The 21,695-nt window shown below is 50.1% G+C and overlaps 1 protein-coding gene across 1 annotated transcript in view; it reads right to left on the bottom strand.

Moving 5' to 3' along the window:
• LOC126443008 (amyloid beta A4 precursor protein-binding family B member 1-interacting protein-like) overlaps window positions 1-21,695 on the bottom strand; it is a 536,811-nt gene that overhangs the window by 372,780 nt on the left and 142,336 nt on the right. The window contains exon 2 of the mRNA XM_050090859.1: window positions 7,160-7,298. Within this exon, the coding sequence (XP_049946816.1) occupies window positions 7,160-7,288 (129 nt within the window). The 5' untranslated portion in view covers window positions 7,289-7,298. The remainder of the gene's footprint in view (window positions 1-7,159; window positions 7,299-21,695) is intronic.

Here is a 21,695-nt window from a genome sequence, read left to right as displayed (position 1 = left end):
AGCTAATGATTTCTTTGTCACAGCATCTTCTACCTGTCGGTTAAATTTCGCGTCTGTAGCACGTCATCTTCGTGGTGTAGCAATTTTAATGGCCAATAGTGTATATATTAAAATGTAATATGAAGTGGAATTTATGGGTGTCAGATAAATGTATTACGGGCAAACCAAACTTAAAGGGACAGGAGAATGAAGCGGAGAGACGAGGAAGGGAGGGGAGGGAAAAAAAGCACCGCATTTGAAGCCCACGGCGCTACAAGCGACAACAACGAGTGTTCAGTCATGATGGTCCTCACAGAAACAAACACACTTACTGATCACTGTCTCGTTTGGATCACTGATAACGCATTTTAAGCACAATCTCATTTTTGAAAAAAAAAAAGTTTTACAATCTTTATAGATATATTTATAGACTGTGTTGTCAACACACCACTTGTAAGCCGTTTTGCGAGACGTAAATTCGAAAACGAGACAACGCTGTGAACGACCGTTACGTCAGCAGCAGCCAGTGACGTCACACGTGTCAATTTACTCAAATGGTCCTTTTTTAAAAAATAATTATTAAATTCACGCGGAAAAATGCATTAACCATTTAGAAGGGTTTTTAACACTCGGACAGTCAAGACAGACGGAGGACAATACGGTATCCAGAATGAGATTTTCACTCTGCAGCGGAGTGTGCGCCGTTACGAAACTTCCTGGCTGATTAAAACTGTGTGCCCGACCGAGACTCGAACTCGGGACCTTTGCCTTTCGCGGGCAAGTCCTCTACCGACTGAGCTACCGAAGCACGACTCACGCCCGTCCTCACAGCTTTACTTCTGCCAGTACCTCGTCTCCTACTACGGCCACGTAGTGTTCACCGGCTGGGACGGGAAACCCTGGGAAGTGACAGAGAGCCGAGCTGCGGGGTTCGCTACACGCGAGCCGGACTGCGGAATCCCGCCCCTGGTGACGTCACGCGCCTACTGCCCCTGTTAATATCGCCCGCTCGCCGAGTGGTGCGTCGGCGCACACGCACACACACACACACACACACACACACACACACACACACACACACACACACAACGCTGCCGCCCCCTCCACTCACCCAGATGAAGCTCCGTCCCCCACAAGTCCACCGGCAAATATCTGCGTACAACTCGAGCGGATGCCGACACACGTTTGCATATAAGTGCCAGTATCTGGGGGCCGTACGTCACACAGACACAAATGAGACTGTAATGAATATCAAGAGCTCTGGTGGAAACCCAGTTCTATGCAAAGAAGGGAAACCAGAAAAGTGGCAGCAGTATATAGGTTGTCTACACAAGGGCAATGTACTTTAGGACAATATTATGGAGATGGAAGAGGATGTAGATGAAGATGAAATGGGAGATACGATACTGCGTGAAGAGTTTGACAGAGCACTGAAAGACCTGAGTCGAAACAAGGCCCCGGGAGTAGACAACATTCCATTAGAACTACTGACGGCCTTGGGAGAGCCAGTCCTGACAAAACTCTACCATCTGGTGAGCAAGATGTATGAAACAGGCGAAATACCCTCAGACTTCAAGAAGAATATAATAATTCCAATCCCAAAGAAAGCAGGTGTCGACAGATGTGAAAATTACCGAACTATCACAGCTGCAAAATACTAACACGAATTCTTTACAGACGAATGGAAAAACTGATGGAAGCCGACCTCGGGATTCCGTAGAAATGTTGGAACACGTGAGGCAATACTGACCCTACGACTTATCTTAGAAGAAAGATTAAGGAAAGGCAAACCAACGTTTCTAGCATTTGTAGACTTAGAGAAAGCTTTTGACAATGTTGACTGGAATACTCTCTTTCAAATTCGGAAGGTGGCAGGGGTAAAATACAGGGAGCGAAAGGCTATTTACAATTTGTACAGAAACCAGATGGCAGTTATAAGAGTCGAGGGACATGAAAGGGAAGCAGTGGTTGGGAAGGGAGTAAGACAGGGTTGTAGCCTCTCCCCGATGTTATTCAATCTGTATATTGAGCAAGCAGTGAAGGAAACAAAAGAAAAATTCGGAGTAGGTATTAAAATCCATGAAGAAATAAAAACTTTGAGGTTCGCCAATGTCATTGTAATTCTGTCAGAGACAGCAAAGGATTTGGAAGAGCAGTTGAACAGAATGCACAGTGTCTTGAAAGGATATAAGATGAACATCAACAAAAGCAAGACGAGGATAGTGGAATGTAGTGGAATTAAGAGGGGTGACGCTGAGGGAATTAGATTAGGAAATGAGACACTTAAAGCAGTAAAGGAGTTTTGCTATTTGGGGAGCAAAGTAACTGATGATGGTCGAAATAGAGAGGATATAAAATGTAGACTGGCAATGGCAAGGAAAGCGTTTCTGAAGAAGAGAAATTTGTTAACATCGAGTATAGATTTGTCAGGAAGTCGTTTCTGAAAGTATTTGTAGGGAGTGTAGCGATGTATGGAAGTGAAACATGGACGATAAATAGTTTGGAGAAGAAGAGAATAGAAGTTTTCGAAATGCGGTACTACAGAAGAATGCTGAAGATTAGATGGGTAGATGAGATAAGTAATGAGGAGGTATTGAACAGAATTGGGGAGAAGAGGAGTTCGTGCCACAGCTTCACTAGAAGAAGGGACCGGTTGGTAGGACATGTTTTGAGGCATCAAGGGATCACCAACTCAGTATAGGAGGGCAGCGTGGAGGGTCAAAATCGTAGATGGAGACCAAGAGGTGAATACACTAAGCAGATTCATAAGGATGTATGTTGCAGTAGATTCATAAGGATGTATGTTGCAGTAGGTACAGGGAGATGATGAAGCTTGCACAGAATAGAGTAGCATGGAGAGCTGCATCAAACCAGTCTCAGGACTGTAGACGACGACAACAACAACAACGTGTTTTCACGAACGAACAACAACAACATGTCTGCACGAACAACAACAACATATGTGCACGAACAACAACAACATGTCTGCACGAACAAAACAACAACATGTCTGCACGAACAACAACAACATGTCTGCACGAACAACAACAACATGTCTGCACGAACAACAACAACAACATGTCTGGACATTGAACATATAGACAGGGTGAGTCACAAAGATAAGCAAATATTTTAATATACTATTCTACAAGTAAAACTGAAGATACAAGTTCATACAAACATACACAATGTGATCAGAAGTATCCAGACGCCCCAAAAACATACGTTTCTCACATTAGATTCTTTGTCTTGCCACCTACTGCCAGGTACTCCATATCAGCGACCTCAGTAGTCATCAGACATCGTGAGAGAGCAGAATGGGGCGCTCCGCGGAACTCACGGACTTCGAACGTGGTCAGCTGATCGGGTGTCACTTGTGTCGTACGTCTGCACGCGTGATATGTCAAACCTAAGGGCCCGGATTCGATTCCCGGCTGGGTTGGACATTTTGTCCGGTTAGAGACAGAGTGTTGTCCTATTCATCATCATTTCATCCCCACGGACACGCAAGTCGCCGTACTGGCGTCAAATCTAAAGACTTGACTCGGCGAACGGTCTACCCGACCGCAAGGCCTAATCACACGACATACGCGAGATTTCCACACTGCTGAACATCCCTAGGTCGACTGTTTCCGGTGGGACAGTTAAGTGGAAACGTGAAGAACGAGGTTCAGGCAGATTTAGTTTTCTGACCTTCTCCGGGGTGTGCAGGAGTAGGAGCAGGAGTGAGTTTGCGTTTTTGTGGCGACGACGACGCGGACATCTTTTTTTTTCTTTTTTTTTGTTCAGTTACCTTGACTGTTGAACACTGCACCATAAGGGAGGAGATCAAACAGAATAAGCCGTTCACTGACTGCCTCATAAAAACGTCAGCACGACTTTAGGGGCTGAGGGTGCAGACGTGGTGAGAGATCGACTCCAGGGATTGGCATTTCCAAGTGATGAACCTAAGTTGGATCGCCTGTGACAACACTGAAAAAAAAAAAAAATTACCACGATCGGCCTCGTAACGCGCAAGCAATTCGTTGCAAATGGTCCTTCACTGCTGGTTATTCTGTTGTGTTAGGGGTTAGGTATTTCGAATTTTGTCCCATTTAAGAAATTGTACACTTGTAGAAAAACACAGTTTCTAAATATTATTAGAATGTGGTGACTGGCTAACAATACGAGCCCCTGATTACCAGTCCATTCTGTGAAAACCGCGCATCAATAGCATTTTTCGCTTCCGCAGTATTTCCGGTGCAAGTTTTAGGTGATTCACCCAGAGTGTATAATGATCGGAAATTTCCGTGACAGACTTCTAGGACCTGTAGAGGGCAGAGAGTACGTAATATTCTGAACAGCAACCCGTGTCGGGGGAAAGTACCGTCTCTGCGTTCTACCACGGTTTCAAATCAGCTGCTTAACTCATCCTGCTCCGCTCGAGGGAACGAATAGGCGTGCCGCAGTACAGTTATTAGGCGTGACAGTTGCAGAGGAAACATAACGAAACATTCATTTAGCGCTTAAGAACGTCTGTGTTGTCGACAGTAAGACATTACGTCTTTACGTTGTCCCAGATAACTGGGCGTACCGTACCCACAGGACAGCCGGTGCGTGACACGGCAGCGGCTGGATGTGCCGGCCGCCAGCTGCGTCCCTACAGGCAGACAGACGGACGCTGCAGGTGTGGCGCGCGCCCCTGAGAGCCGAGCCGAGCCGCAGCCAGTGGACCGCTGTGTCAGCGCCGGGTTGCGCAGGCAGGTGTGCGGCTGTGGTGCGGCCATCACCTCCAGTGAGTCTCCGCACTTTGCAACACTGCAGCAGCCTCTCAGCTGTGTGCGGCGGGAGGTCAGGCGAGCTCGCGCGACGCTCTTGCGATCTACATCTACACGATTACTCTGCAATTCACATTTAAGTGCTTGGCAGAGGGTTAATCGAACCACAATCACACTATCTCTCTAACAATCCACTCCCGAACAGCTCGCGGGAAAAACGAACACCTATTCTGTTCGAGCTCTGATTTCTCTTATTTTATTTTGATGATCATTCCTACCTATGTAGGTTGGGCTCGACAAAATATTTTCGCATTCGGAAGAGAAAGTTTCAAATTTCGTAAATAGATCTCGCCGCGACGAAAAACGTCAATGCTTTAATGACTTCCATCCGAACTCGCGAATCGTATCTGCCACACACTCTCCCCTATTACGTGATAATACAAAACGAGCTGCCCTTTTTTGCACCCTTTCGATGTCCTCCGTCAATCCCACCTGGTAAGGATCCCACATCGTGCAGCAATATCCTAACAGAGGACGAACGAGTCTAGTGTAAGCTGTCTCTTCAGTGGACTTGTTGCATCTTCCAAGTGTCCTGCCAATGAAACGCAACCTTTGGCTCGCCTTCCCCACAATATTATCTATGTGGTCTTTCCAACTGAAGTTGTTCGTAATTTTAACACACAGGTACTTAGTTGAATTGACAGCCTCGAGAATTGTACTATTTATCGAGTAACCGAATTCCGACGGATTTCTTTTGGAACTCGTGTGGATCACCTCACACTTTTCGTTATTTAGCGTCAACTGCCACCTCCCACCCCGTACAGCAATCTTTTCTAAATCGCTTTGCAACTGATACTGGTCTTCGGATGACCTTACTAGACGGTAAATTACAGCATCATCTGCGAACAGCCTAAGAGAACTGCTCAGATTGTCACCCAGGTCATTTATATAGATCACGAACAGCAGAGGTCCCAGGACGCTTCCCTGGGGAACACCTGATATCACTTCAGTTTTACTCCACGATTTGCCGTGTATTACTACGAACTGCGACCTTCCTGACACGATATCACGAATCCAATCGCACAACTGAGACGATACCCCGTAGGCCCGCAGCTTGATTAGAAATCGCTTGTGAGGAACGGTGTCAAAAGCTTTCCGGAAATCTAGAAATACGGAATCAACTTGAGATCCCCTGTCAATAGCGGCCATTACTTCGTGCGAATGGAGAGCTAGCTGCGTTGCACAAGAACGATGTTTTCTGAAAGCGTGCTGATTACGTATCAGTAGATCATTCCCTTCGAGGTGATTCATAATGTTTGAATACAGTATATGGTCCAAAACCCTACTCCAGACGGACGTCAATGATATAGGTCTGTAGTTGGACGGATTACTCCTACTGCCCTTCTTGAACACTGGTGCGACCTGCGCAATTTTGACAGACGCCTCGGCCAACGGCTCCGTGCTTTTGTTCACTGCCAGGTCGCCGTAGACAAAGAAACTCGATGGCAGCTCTCTGCTTCAAACACTGCTCGCTTCAGAGTCGACGTTTGGCAGACACTTTTTTCTTGTTTTCGTCCACACTGCCAAATCTGAAAATTGCCTACCCAAAAATGTTAGGAACAACAGTGTCGGTAGATGTATTGCAAGGTGTAGGCAACATTTTCTCTTTTAAGTTTCGACACATTCGTTTCTGGTAGAGGGATCCTCGATGAAACTCGTGCCTTTATCCTCGTCTGTCATCGTAAAAAGTTTGTATCATCGTGGCGGAATGACCCTGTGTACAGACACAATTACACGGGTCGGCGTCCCTAAGTATGACGCTCTGTAGCGTCATTGGATCAGACTTGGGGAACACGGGTTCGCCTGTAAAACTTTATCTGCAAAGTCGCTTCTGCAACCTCTGAAAGTGTGTAACGTGTATTGTGTAACAGCCGATGTGTGCACGGTGTAATAAAGACATTTTCCATACGAAAATTGACAGCGTATGCCAATTTTGGAAACGGGCTGACGGACGGTTTTTTGCCGTTTCCACTCACGTTTTCGGAGTGTAAATCCAGACACGAATCCATTGTGTAGTTTTGTACACAGTATTTGTTATTGAAGTTGTCAAATATGTGAGTGATGACAAAAGTAGAGGATAAGAGTTTATAAGATTGTGACGGAACTGTTGAAGCCGGCTGAGATGGAAGAGGCTGCGTGGTTTGGCAGCGCTACAGACAGAGTAGTGAGTAGTGTGTAGGGAGTAGTGTGTAGGGAGTAGTGTGTAGGGAGTAGTGTGTAGTGAGTAGTGTGTAGGGAGTAGTGTGTAGTGAGTAGTGTGTAGTGAGTAGTGTGTAGTGAGTAGTGTGTAGTGAGTAGTGTGTAGGGAGTAGTGTGTAGGGAGTAGTGTGTAGGGAGTAGTGTGTAGGGAGCAGACTACTCACCCCGGTGAGAGAGTGGAGCTCGCCCAGCCAGGCGTTGAGCAGCTTCTCGGGGTCGTCCTCGGCGTCGGACTCCACCTCGTTCTCGCTGGTCGAGTTGTAGGAGGAGTCGTGCTGGTGGTAGCCCTCCATGGCCGCCGGTCTGCAACACACCAGCCACACACTCTCAGCCTCACACAAACTGGAGCTGGGGGTCAGCCCGCGTGGACGCCCCCACACAAACCCTGCAGCTGGGAGATATCGGTGGTAGCCCTCCATGGCCGCCGGTCTGCAACACACCAGCCACACACTCTCAGCCTCACACAAACTGGAGCTGGGGGTCAGCCCGCGTGGACGCCCCCACACAAACCCTGCAGCTGGGAGATATCGGTGGTAGCCCTCCATGGCCGCCGGTCTGCAACACACCAGCCACACACTCTCAGCCTCACAGAAACTGGAGCTGGGGGTCAGCCCGCGTGGACGCCCCCACACAAACCCTGCAGCTGGGAGATATCGGTGGTAGCCCTCCATGGCCGCCGGTCTGCAACACACCAGCCACACACTCTCAGCCTCACAGAAACTGGAGCTGGGGGTCAGCCCGCGTGGACGCCCCCACACAAACCCTGCAGCTGGGAGATATCGGTGGTAGCCCTCCATGGCCGCCGGTCTGCAACACACCAGCCACACACTCTCAGCCTCACAGAAACTGGAGCTGGGGGTCAGCCCGCGTGGACGCCCCCACACAAACCCTGCAGCTGGGAGATATCGGTGGTAGCCCTCCATGGCCGCCGGTCTGCAACACACCAGCCACACACTCTCAGCCTCACAGAAACTGGAGCTGGGGGTCAGCCCGCGTGGACGCCCCCACACAAACCCTGCAGCTGGGAGATATCGGTGGTAGCCCTCCATGGCCGCCGGTCTGCAACACACCAGCCACACACTCTCAGCCTCACAGAAACTGGAGCTGGGGGTCAGCCCGCGTGGACGCCCCCACACAAACCCTGCAGCTGGGAGATATCGGTGGTAGCCCTCCATGGCCGCCGGTCTGCAACACACCAGCCACACACTCTCAGCCTCACAGAAACTGGAGCTGGGGGTCAGCCCGCGTGGACGCCCCCACACAAACCCTGCAGCTGGGAGATATCGGTGGTAGCCCTCCATGGCCGCCGGTCTGCAACACACCAGCCACACACTCTCAGCCTCACAGAAACTGGAGCTGGGGGTCAGCCCGCGTGGACGCCCCCACACAAACCCTGCAGCTGGGAGATATCGGTGGTAGCCCTCCATGGCCGCCGGTCTGCAACACACCAGCCACACACTCTCAGCCTCACACAAACTGGAGCTGGGGGTCAGCCCGCGTGGACGCCCCCACACAAACCCTGCAGCTGGGAGATATCGGTGGTAGCCCTCCATGGCCGCCGGTCTGCAACACACCAGCCACACACTCTCAGCCTCACAGAAACTGGAGCTGGGGGTCAGCCCGCGTGGACGCCCCCACACAAACCCTGCAGCTGGGAGATATCGGTGGTAGCCCTCCATGGCCGCCGGTCTGCAACACACCAGCCACACACTCTCAGCCTCACAGAAACTGGAGCTGGGGGTCAGCCCGCGTGGACGCCCCCACACAAACCCTGCAGCTGGGAGATATCGGTGGTAGCCCTCCATGGCCGCCGGTCTGCAACACACCAGCCACACACTCTCAGCCTCACAGAAACTGGAGCTGGGGGTCAGCCCGCGTGGACGCCCCCACACAAACCCTGCAGCTGGGAGATATCGGTGGTAGCCCTCCATGGCCGCCGGTCTGCAACACACCAGCCACACACTCTCAGCCTCACACAAACTGGAGCTGGGGGTCAGCCCGCGTGGACGCCCCCACACAAACCCTGCAGCTGGGAGATATCGGTGGTAGCCCTCCATGGCCGCCGGTCTGCAACACACCAGCCACACACTCTCAGCCTCACACAAACTGGAGCTGGGGGTCAGCCCGCGTGGACGCCCCCACACAAACCCTGCAGCTGGGAGATATCGGTGGTAGCCCTCCATGGCCGCCGGTCTGCAACACACCAGCCACACACTCTCAGCCTCACAGAAACTGGAGCTGGGGGTCAGCCCGCGTGGACGCCCCCACACAAACCCTGCAGCTGGGAGATATCGGTGGTAGCCCTCCATGGCCGCCGGTCTGCAACACACCAGCCACACACTCTCAGCCTCACAGAAACTGGAGCTGGGGGTCAGCCCGCGTGGACGCCCCCACACAAACCCTGCAGCTGGGAGATATCGGTGGTAGCCCTCCATGGCCGCCGGTCTGCAACACACCAGCCACACACTCTCAGCCTCACAGAAACTGGAGCTGGGGGTCAGCCCGCGTGGACGCCCCCACACAAACCCTGCAGCTGGGAGATATCGGTGGTAGCCCTCCATGGCCGCCGGTCTGCAACACACCAGCCACACACTCTCAGCCTCACAGAAACTGGAGCTGGGGGTCAGCCCGCGTGGACGCCCCCACACAAACCCTGCAGCTGGGAGATATCGGTGGTAGCCCTCCATGGCCGCCGGTCTGCAACACACCAGCCACACACTCTCAGCCTCACAGAAACTGGAGCTGGGGGTCAGCCCGCGTGGACGCCCCCACACAAACCCTGCAGCTGGGAGATATCGGTGGTAGCCCTCCATGGCCGCCGGTCTGCAACACACCAGCCACACACTCTCAGCCTCACAGAAACTGGAGCTGGGGGTCAGCCCGCGTGGACGCCCCCACACAAACCCTGCAGCTGGGAGATATCGGTGGTAGCCCTCCATGGCCGCCGGTCTGCAACACACCAGCCACACACTCTCAGCCTCACAGAAACTGGAGCTGGGGGTCAGCCCGCGTGGACGCCCCCACACAAACCCTGCAGCTGGGAGATATCGGTGGTAGCCCTCCATGGCCGCCGGTCTGCAACACACCAGCCACACACTCTCAGCCTCACAGAAACTGGAGCTGGGGGTCAGCCCGCGTGGACGCCCCCACACAAACCCTGCAGCTGGGAGATATCGGTGGTAGCCCTCCATGGCCGCCGGTCTGCAACACACCAGCCACACACTCTCAGCCTCACAGAAACTGGAGCTGGGGGTCAGCCCGCATGGACGCCCCCACACAAACCCTGCAGCTGGGAGATATCGGTGGTAGCCCTCCATGGCCGCCGGTCTGCAACACACCAGCCACACACTCTCAGCCTCACACAAACTGGAGCTGGGGGTCAGCCCGCGTGGACGCCCCCACACAAACCCTGCAGCTGGGAGATATCGGTGGTAGCCCTCCATGGCCGCCGGTCTGCAACACACCAGCCACACACTCTCAGCCTCACAGAAACTGGAGCTGGGGGTCAGCCCGCGTGGACGCCCCCACACAAACCCTGCACCTGGGAGATATCGTTCATACACTGGTCAGAGAAGAGAGTGAAGCACCGACACGACAGCGCTACATCGTAGACACCATCGGCGGCGAGTGTATGCCTAAGCTGAGTGCCCTCCCCGACACAAACTAGTTCCCTCACACGGCGTCACTACTGCTAGGGCTGTCCGATACTGGCAGGCACCCCAGTATTGGACGTAATGGGACGTCCTTGTACCGTTTGTGATCTTACAGATCTTATAATTAAATCTTTCCCTCAGACATTTAAGTCTTTTTTATTATGTACGGTAATGGTGGAATCGCACGAAACGAATTAAAATTTGTGCTGCGGCCGGAACTCGAACCCGGGTCTTCTCACTCGCTAGGCAGAGATGCTATGCGTTACACCACTGAAGTACGACGGTGAAGATTTCTGCACGAACTACCTCAGCTGAGTGGCCTCCCTAACACGACCTTCTATTCATTTTTCCCTTACGTACTGTCTCCGATATTGGGAAGCACCGCAGCATACGTACGGGAAAAACGATTCGAAGTCTGTGTTGGGAGAGCACTCGGCTCAGGTAGTTCCTGCAGCAATCTTCACCCTCGTCCTGCGGTGGTGTAACGGTCAGCATTTCTGCCGAGCGAGCGAGGAGACCCGCGTTCGAGGCCCGGCCACACCACAAATTTTAATTCATTTCGTCTGCTTCCATCATTATCGTAGATAGTAAAGAGACTTTAAAGTCTCGGGAAAACATTTCATTGTGCTAAAAAACGGTTACTGCGAGGATAGCTGCGAGCCAGACGCCCCATAGCGTGCATTCCACCGACCCCGAACGAACCACTGCCGTTTACGACTTGAGTGGTGCCGAGGGAGAGCTCACCGGAGGTCTGTCGTGTTTTCTGACGACAGCTGCTTCTGTGTCGGTGCCGGTCATGGCTGTGTTTTGGTTAGGAGGAGGACAGTTGACGGCCTGCAACCAACCCGTCTGCGTGCTGGACACACTGGACTCTACACCTGGAGTTGTGGGCTGGAGTGCGATTTCGTTTGACAGCAGCAGCACTCTTGGGGTCATCCCACGTTCCCGGACAGCCACTCCGTACTACGGTCTGGTGACTCGGCCTGTTGTCCTGCCACTCATGAACAGGATTCCAGGCAGTGTTTTCCAACAGGATAACGCTCGCCCATACACACGGCTGTTTCAATAGTACACGCTCTGCGGAGTGTCGACGGGTAGGCTCGGCCCGCTCGGTCACCAGATGTGTCTCCAGCGGAGCACGTATGGGACACCGTGGGCCGACGACTCGAGCGTCATGCATGAACACCATTAACCGTCTCTATGTTCACCGACCGACTGAAACAGGCACGGAACTCTATCCCGCACACTGACCTAGGGCACCTGTACATCAGAGTGTATGCACGTTTGCCTGTTCTGACCGTCACATCTGTCACTCATGTACCGGCATTTGGGATTTGCGCCAGCGGCCTTTCCGCAGTGGTAACAGCGGTTCCCGTCACATCCACCAAGTTAAGCGCTGTCGGGCCGGGTTACTACTCGGACGGGTGACCGTCCGGTCTGCCGAGCGGTGTCGGCTAGCGGGGTGCACTCCTCCCTGCTGAGGCAGAACCGAGGAGCCACTCGACTGAGCAGATCTCGGCAGCTGAGAGCCGTCTGCTGACCCCGTGACCCTCCGTATCCACATCCGGTGACGCCTGTGAGCCGAGGACGACACGGCGGCCGGGCGGTCCCGTCGGGCCTATTCGGGAGGAGTTTGTTTCTTCTGTTTCAGATTTGGAGCGGCTTATCTCGCGCTTACATTAACCTCTGATCTTCCAGTGTCGATCACTTACATACGAAGGGCTCGTTTCAACAGTGGCACAACTCCGTTTTTGTTCATTTTGAGACAGAGAGTCCTGAAGTTAAATGAGCGCTGAAAAATCTGCAGTCGAGATACCAGAAGTATTCGAGCATATGACTTCTTGCTAGAGATGAACGTCTCTTTCTGTTTGTTTGGATCATTAATGTCAAAACCGTTACAGGCAGAAAAGTGGAGGTAATGGACTTGTAACACTATTGGAATAAGCCCTTCCGTACCAGATAGGGTTGATAGAAGAGGCAGAGAAGATCCAACGGAGAGCAGCGCGCTTCGTTACAGGATCATTTAGTAATCGCGAAAGCGTTACGGAGATGACACATAAACTCCAGCGGAAGACTGTGCAGGAGAGACGCTCAGTAGCTCGGTACGGGCTTTTGTCGAAGTTTCGAGAACATACCTTCACCGAGGAGTCGAGCAGTATATTGCTCCCTCTTCCGTATATCTCGCGAAGAGACCTTGAGGATAAAATCGGAGAGATCAGAGCCCACACAGAGGCATACCGACAATCCTCCTTTCCACGAACAATACCAGACTGGAATAGTAGGGAGAACCGATAGAGGTACTCAAGGTACCCTCCGCCACACACCGTCATGTGCCTTGCGGAGTAGATGTAGATATGTTACGTAGACAAATGTATTCCCGAAATTTCGTTAATTATTTCTCGGTGTCGGGATTTTTTGAGTCGATGTTGTTTGCCGTATCGGTCGGTCGCGTCTCAGAAACTTGGACATATGATCGCCGCACACCACACGTGACTCCTTTCGGACGACATTGCCAAAATCGAGATAGGAATTTTCTGCAGAGGCGACTCGCCGTACACACGTGGGCAGCCGTCCACGTGGCGGGTCACAACCGGCGTCCGAATGCTGCGGCGGAAGCTGCGTGGCAGCCGGCGTGAATGGCGGGGGGTGCGTGAATGGCCGGACGCGCGTGTGCGTGCGCGCGTGAGCTGACCGGAAGGCGGCGGCGCCGCACCGCCGCGTGACGTCAGCGCACAAAGGCGCCGACTGGAGGAGGCTGGAGAGTTCCAGGCAGCCGCGCCCCCCCCGCAGAGGTCGGCGGCCAGTGTCGTCCCGGGCAGCCCTCGTTTGGCGCCGCGGCCGTCTGTACGCACGCCTACGGGAAGATGCGGCGTGGCTGCAGCTAGCCTGCAGCAGGCGGTCCACGTGTAAACACTACACACCACCTCCGTCAGGCGCAGGCAAACTTGGCCAATGAGCTGGTGCTTTCCCGTTGGGTGTGGACCTCGGAAGGCGTATAAACGCTCCATTTGATATTCTTGCTTTGTAAATAAAACCGCCTTTCGTTGCTGCAACCGCATTTATCTAAGTTACAATATTCACGTTCATTAAAAGCACTGAAAGACCTGAGTCGAAAAAAGGCCCCCAGAGTAGACAACATTGCATTACAACTACTGACAGCCTTGGGAGAGCCAGTCCTGACAAAACTCTACCATCTGGTGAGCAAGATGTATGACACAGGCGAAATACCCTCAGACCTCAAGAAGAATATAATAATTCCGAACCCAAAGAAAGCAGGTGTCGACAGATGTGAAAATTACCGAACTATCAGTTTAATAAGTCACGGCTGCAAAGTACTAACGCGGATTCTTTACAGACGAATGGAAAAACTGGTAGAAGCCGACCTCGGGGAGGATCATTTTGGATTCTGTAGAAATATTTAAACACGTGAGGCTTTACTGACCTTACGACTTATCTTAGAAGAAAGATTAAGGAAAGACAAACCTACGTTTCTAGCATTTGTAGACTTAGAGGAAGCTTTAGACAATGTTGACTGGAATACTCTCTTTCAAATTCTAAAGGTGGCAGGGGTAAAATATAGGGAGCGAAAGGCTATTTACAATTTGTATAGAAACCAGATGGCAGTTATAAGAGTCGAGGGGTATGAAAGGGAAGCAGTGGTTGGGAAGGGAGTGAGACAGGGTTTAGACTCTCCCCGATGTTATTCGATCTGTATATTGAGCAAGCAGTAAAGGAAACAAAAGAAAAATTCGGAGTAGGTATTAAAATTCATGGACAAGAAATAAAAACTTTGAGGTTCGCCGATGACATTGTAATTCTGTCAGAGACAGCAAAGGACTTGGAAGAGCAGGTGAACGGAACGGACAGTGTCTTGAAAGGAGGGTATAAGATGAAAATCTACAAAAGTAAAACGAGGATAACGGAATGTAGTCGAATTAAGTCGGGTGATGCTGAGGGAATTAGATTAGGAAATGGGACACTTAGAGTAGTAGAGGAGTTTTGCTATTTGGGGAGCAAAATAACTGACGATGGTCGAAGTAGGAACGCGTTTCTGAAAAAGAGAGATTTGTTAACATGGAGTATAGATTTAAGTGTCAGGAAGTCGTTTCTGAAAGTATTTGTATGGAGTGTGGCCATGTATGGAAGTAAAACGTGGACGATACATATTTTGGACAAGAAGAGAATAGAAGCTTTCGAAATGTGGTGCTACAGAAGAATGCTGAAGATTAGATGGGTAGATCACATAACTAATGAGGAGGTATTGAATAGAATATGGGAGAAGAGCAGTTTGTGGCACAACTTGACCAGCAGAAGGGACCGGTTGGTAGGACATGTTCTGAGGCATCAAGGGATCACCAGTTTAGTACTGGAGGGCAGCGTGGAGGGTAAAAATCGTAGAGGGAGACCAAGAGATGAATACACTAAGCAGATTCAGAAGGATGTAGGTTGCAGTAGGTACTGGGAGATGAAGAAGCTTGCCCAGGATAGAGTAGCATGGAGAGCTGCATCAAACCAGTCTCAGGACTGAAGACCACAACAACAACACAAAAGTTCACTGTTCAAACAGCTACATCGAGTCTGGAAACAATAACAGTACACCACAAAAAGGAAAGAGAAACATGGTGAACGGCGTGAGAAAGTGCGGAACACAAAATTGCGCTGATGTGTTGGAATTAAAGTGGCAGTGCGGCCTCCATATCATGTGAGAGGAAACGATCAGCATAACCGTAAGTAATTACTTATTTACATTAGAAAAATCGCGATGTGAACTGTTTGATAATCTAAAAATAACGAAACTGTATCGGTGTACAGCCCACAGAGGATGCCTTAGAGTAACAAACAAGCGCCTGAGAAAAATAAATTAAGTTGCAGAAAGAGGAGGCGGTTCTATCTGTAAGACAAGTAGCCCTGTGACCGCTGCGGACGGTGGCCACGCAAGCAAACCAATCTGTGCACCTTTTGTTCGCGGAGGTTTCCCGAGAAAAAAAACCCAAAAATCCCTAACTTTTGGGGTATGAAAAGTGCCAGTCGTGGGGGGGGGGGGGGGGGGGTCTCGACTTGTGCAATTTCCTAGCAAATAAGTTGGCGGGTCGTGACAAACGCTCTGCCTGTGCACGAACCGGCATGTCCCGTCTTAGCGAGACCGCTTGGAGGATCCCAGCACGCCTGCACGAGCCGCCCACGCTCCAACGTGTCTCGCAGCCTGAAGGACATCGTGTTGTGAAGATGCAGGCACTGCACGAACACAGAAATTCCAACCACCGACGTCCTATAAATTCTGTTCGGGGTAGATCGTCGAAATTTTTATCACTTCTTCGTAAGATGATGTTCTCGGGAAGACTACTTCTAGAGGTTCAAAGTTACCGTGCATAAACACTTAATATTCCGTCTGATGTGTAAATTTAGTTTTAACTCACGAAGGGAACACACGGTAAGGGTTCTCGACTCACCAAACTGTGCTTTTAGACGCCATTTCTACACCAATGTCGACCAGGTCTCCACGCCTAGACAAGTATGCCGAAAGTGGTACCGAAGTGATAAAAAGTGCGCTAAAAAGTCCGTTAATAGGCTTGAAAAAACTTGTAATGACTGCTGAAAATTGTATAGAATTGAATACACTGCAAATTCAGTACAATGTTTCTAACCAGATTTTTACTATTTTTAAAATAGTCATAAGCCGGGCGTTTTGGACGAATTGCGATGGATGAGGAAAAAAAAAAAAAAAATTTAAAGCAGGCCATTCCGTGTTGATCTATCACGCAGACTAATTTGTTGTTTCTGAATGTCAATTTATATAAACATGTCTAAGCATATAGATAAAGTGTTACGACTTTTCTGAACTGCAGAACTCCGTTTTATATAAGCAGCACATCTCGCTGTACCACGGAAACTGCTGCTGTCTGAGCACAAAGCAGGCGAATACACTCCTCTTTGACGCAAACTGGGCAACCAGCTGCCTGAATGATGATACGCTATCCATCGACAAAAATTTTGCTATGTGAAGGTATTCGAAGTTTGTGCTGACAGAGTGAGTATAAAAGAGGCAGAGAACGGGGACAGTGGGGGGGAAAGAGAGAGAGAGAGAGAGAGAGAGAGAGAGAGAGAGAGAGAGAGAGAGAGAGAGAGACGAGGAGTGGCAGTGAGGCAGTGAAAGAGAGAGAAAAATGGATGGAGAGTCAGGGAGGAAGTGATGGTGAGTGAGGGTGGCAGTGAAACAGAAAGGAAAATGAAGAGGCAAAGAGAGGAAGTGACGGTGAGTGACAGTGGCAATATAAGAGAAACAGAGGCGGAAGGAGGCTTAAGCAGTGGCGGCAAGTGACGGGGAGACGATGGAAATCAAAAACAGAGATGAGTGGAGACCACATACGGCCTTCAGATGGTGGCAAGGGGGCGGGCTCCACCCCTCAAGAGCGAGGGACATTTAAGACGGTAAAGTTTTCCCAATTTCCCCCCATCTCCTATGCCTGGTCTAGTTGTCGGAACCGTAATATAGTCATCCTCAAGGGCGTGGGCGGGGAGGAGAGGAGACAATGGTGGTTAGAGAGAAAGAGGGCAGACTGCAAGCGGGAAAGAGGAAGTGGTGATGGGAGAGAGAGAGTGGGACAAGCATTGGCACGGAGAGGTAGCGGAACTGAGAGAAGGGAAGACAGTGGCTAGAGCGAAAGACAGATAGGGGTTATAAAGAGAGAGAGAGAGAGAGAGAGAGACTCAGTCGGTCAGTGTGGGTCAGTGTCTCGTCCCCAGCTTGCTAGTGTGTCTCTCGGCCGCGTTTGTTGGGCAGTTCGTGTGTGTGTCTGTCGTTCAGGGTGCTAGTACGTCTGTACACGAGGGCAGCAGGAGTCGTGAACCCACGACGTCGGTCTGGCCGGCGCGAGAGACGGGAGGTCGGCGCGCCTTCCTGCGTCCGTTGGAGCGGCTGGCAGCCGACGGTTCGGGAGAGCGATTTGGGGGTGCTGCGCCAGGTCTTCTCGAGAAACCGCAGTTTATTACAAGTTAAGTGGTTGGAGATACGTTGTTTGATTTACTCTTGTTAAATTCCACTTGTTTTCTTCGTGAGGTCACCAGCCGTTTTGCTAGGGGGTGGTTCCACCATTCTTCTCCGTTTGCCCACCCGCAGGAAGGTGGTTGTTTATAAATTGGCTGGTCTGTTTTTCCCCTGTGGGGTAGGGGCGGGTTAGAGCAACCTGCGGTTCGGGTTGTTCGGTAATCTCCATATCGATCTACCGTACGTTAGTAGCTGCCTCTGTCACGTTTGTCGGATTTGGTGTGTAAACGAATTTATTGCTTGCAGTGTAACGGCCTAATACCTGAAATATGTTTTGATCTTTGGAACCTTTGACATTATTGCCTTTGATCTTGAGAGGCGGTATCTGTGTACTGTACAGCATCGTAACTATTGTTTGGCCAACCTTGTAGAATTATATGTAAGATTGCATTTCATGGGCTTCTATTTAAATGACCATTTTAGTAAATAAAGTTGCCACCTTTTCACCGTAAGACTTTTCTTAGAACTTAAAATCAAGTTGCACCTTCGGTGGCAAAGTTCATATTTTCATTGTTAGTGTTTTGTACCATTTCCATCCCTCCTACTGGGGTGCATAGTTGTGTGCTTGTGTAAATTGTTAAAACTCTTAGTTTAAAGTTATCTGGTTTCCACCAGTGTAGTCTTTCGGAGACTGTTGTAAGCGGTCGTAACTACGGCCGTGTCAAAACGGAGCGGCAAGGTTCTCTGCCCGAAAGCTCATACAGTCAAAACTTCTTTCTGCCTCTGAATACATTGTAAGTTTGATATTTAGAGGGTGCTTTCTGATTTGTTTCTTTTAAAAAATGCTATTAGGCACTATTCGAGTGAATAAAATTCCCATTTGTTAAAAGGAATTTGGTTGTGATTTCATCAGTCAGTCCCTGGCAACTACTTCGACGCTTACATAGTGTGATTAAATGTGTTAATGTTCTTGATAAATCGCTTGTAAGTAAAATAAATTCTTAAGAATATTCTTTGAAAATAAATCACTGTTCACAGTACATGTGATATGTTTGTGCTCTCGTCTTTTCCGGGTTTCCCAGTTCTACTTCGACTGCTGTTCAATGCTGTGCTGCAGACGTACGTTCTCAGAAATGTCTTCCACAAATTACTGACTACGGTTGATACCAGCAGACTCTTGTTGGCCCGGAATTCCCTTTTCGCCATCACTGCTCTGCTTTTGACGTCGTCGGTGATTGGTTATTTTGGTGCCTAGGCAGCAGAGTTGCTCGGCTCTCTCATCACCAACCCCACCGTCCAGTTTCACGCTCTTCCCATCTCTGCTACTTCGCACTGCTTTCCTCTTCCTTCCATTTACTCTCCACCCATATTCGGTACTGATTAGGCTGTTCATTCCCTCCAGCAAGTCGTTATCATCGGAAACTGCCGTCGGGCAACATACGTACTAAAACTATATTATATATATATATATATTTCTTTGGCGTTCGCCAGCTCGCGTACTCATTTGAACGAACAGTTTGGGAAAACCCTGTACACATCCGCGAGTGACGGCCTGTCCCGTGAGCTGCCTTTCGCTGCCCGTGTTTCACTGTTATTCCGGACTTTGACGCAAACCGCTATATGTGAACTTTCACACCCGTGGAAACAAAACTGTCTGATTTTAGCGGCGCGTCCGTAGCAGAGCGACAAAAGCCTTTAGGGTGCCCTGTCGGCGGCGGTATGAGGGAGGGAGGGAGGGAGGACAGGACAGGACAGGACAGGACAGGATAGAGCACGTGACGGCCGCGTGTGTGCGTACCCTCCCCCCATCCACCACCCCTCGGCGTTTTTCCAGTCACGCAGGGCTCCGGAAATAGAAGCGTGATGGATGCAGGCAGGCAGCCTGGAGCCGGCGCGGCACGCCTGGAGAATCCTCCAGCAGTACGGGCAGTTCCAGTGCTGCACTGTAGTGTAGTGTTGGTGTGTACACACACACACACACACACACACACACACACACACACACACACACACACACACACACACACCTGTTCAGGGCCTGCTGTTCCACGTAGCGCACAGACCGTTCGTTTCGCCGTGTCTGCCTAATACGTTGTTGTTGTTGTTCTTGTGGTCTTCAGTCCTGAGACTGGTTTGATGCAGCTCTCCATGCTACTCTATCCTGTGCAAGCTTCTTCATCTCCCAGTACCTACTGTAGCCTACATCCTTCTGAATCTGCTTAGTGTATTCATCTCTTGGTCTCCCTCTACGATTTTTACCCTCCACGCTGCCCTCCAGTACTAAACTGGTGATCCCTTGAGGCCTCAGAACGTGCCCTACCAATGGATCCCTTCTTCTACTCAAGTTGTGCCACAAACTCCTCCCCAATCCTATTCAATACCTCCTCATTAGTTATGTGGTCTACCCATCTACGTATCAAAACTAAATGCCTAATGCCTACTAGGAACCTTGCAATGCCGGTGGGTATCTAACACTCGATGTATACGAAAGTAACACGTTTGTCTGTATCTATTGCCACTGTGCAGTGACATTAGGGTGGCCACGTGCGAAGAGCGCGATCGACCAGCTTTTGGAGCGCAGGCAGGCAGGCAGGCGGTGAGGTGGTGGCAGGAACCAGCCGCTGCGTTCCAGTCCCGCCAGTTCGGTGGCCAGGGTCCCTCTTCTGTGTCTCTCCGCCACTGTGCCGATCGTTTCGGTACTCAACAGGGCCGAACGGTCTAGTACTCGAATTTGAGTCCCGCCTTTATCCAGTGCGCATTTCGGCAGCGATACCGTTCGGGGGCTACAGAACCGAAGTGGTGTCGTCGGTTCGTGTCACGCAAGCCAATCAAAAGCGAGCGGCCGCACATCCGCGCATGCGCACAGCGCCACCAACACAAAGCGGCTGGCAGACGACACAGGCAGGCTATTCTTCAGAGTACCGAAAAGATGGCGTGTTTGACTGTATTCTGCAGATTGTCCTAAATGCCGCACTATGTCGTCTTATTCACACTCACATCGTGTTTTGGATTCTACGTTTCGAAAAATGAGTTAGGAATAGTGTGTAGTACCACATTGTACTGAAACAGCTACGAAAACACCCGAAAAATTGATTCTGAGAGTTTCGAAGAATAAGAAGATATACAGAATGTGGTTATAATTCGCTCCTAGAGATCCAAATGATTAAGTGGCCCACTTCCCTATGTGATGCGTCAACGATTTGGATCTTAAAAAGAAAACTGAAAAAAAACCGCATTTTCGAGAGCTCCTGCATTTCGTCGAAGTTAATAACATGCATCTCATGAATGAAAATGTTTCGTATATGATGACACAACCTAAAGATATTACGGCGGACATCTTTCACCTCTGTATACCGTGGTTGGGGATTCGATCGCAGATAAAGACTTGTGAGAAGCAAGATTATGAAGATGACTGCTGCTACTTACATTCCCAGTAATTTAAATTGTGCCCTCAGATTTCTCTCTAACCGCATAGTCGGAAATCGCTACATCTTCGGAAAAAATGGTGAATTTTTTGTGACAAGAAAAAAATATAAAGGTCACTGCCGGTTGTTTCACTCACAGCAACTTCATATTTCGTATTTTAGACACACACAAATCACGAAATCATTATTGAGTAAGTGCGCTCTTACGTGTAAGTAATAACGAATAGTGCAGAAAGTTCTTAACTTAACGCGAATAACCATGTCTCAGAACGTATTCCACATGTGAAGAGGAAAAAAAAAAAAAAAAAAAAAAAAAATGTAATTTGCAGACATCCGTGCGGGTACCCGCGTGCTCACATATCTCATTCCCGCGCGCTAACCACTTGGCCGCGCCAAACAACAGCCACCCCGGGCTGAGTTCTTGTACTATTGCGGAGGAACGCGGGCTGACTCCGTTGTCAAACGGTGCTGCGTAAGTCATAAATGCGTGATACTTTAAGAGGTTTGCAATATCAGCCTTCACATAATTGCTTTCCATTGTTACTTGAAAGTTGTAAACACGTTTCGATAATTACTAACCAACCCACTTGTATGAAGAAGAAGAAGAAGAAGTACACAAAGGCACTAGTAACATCAC

Source organism: Schistocerca serialis, unplaced genomic scaffold, assembly GCF_023864345.2.
Source record: "Schistocerca serialis cubense isolate TAMUIC-IGC-003099 unplaced genomic scaffold, iqSchSeri2.2 HiC_scaffold_1420, whole genome shotgun sequence".
Classification (NCBI taxonomy): domain Eukaryota; kingdom Metazoa; phylum Arthropoda; class Insecta; order Orthoptera; family Acrididae; genus Schistocerca; species Schistocerca serialis.
Note: the sequence above shows the minus strand (reverse complement) of the source record. Positions and strands in the feature narration are given on the sequence as shown.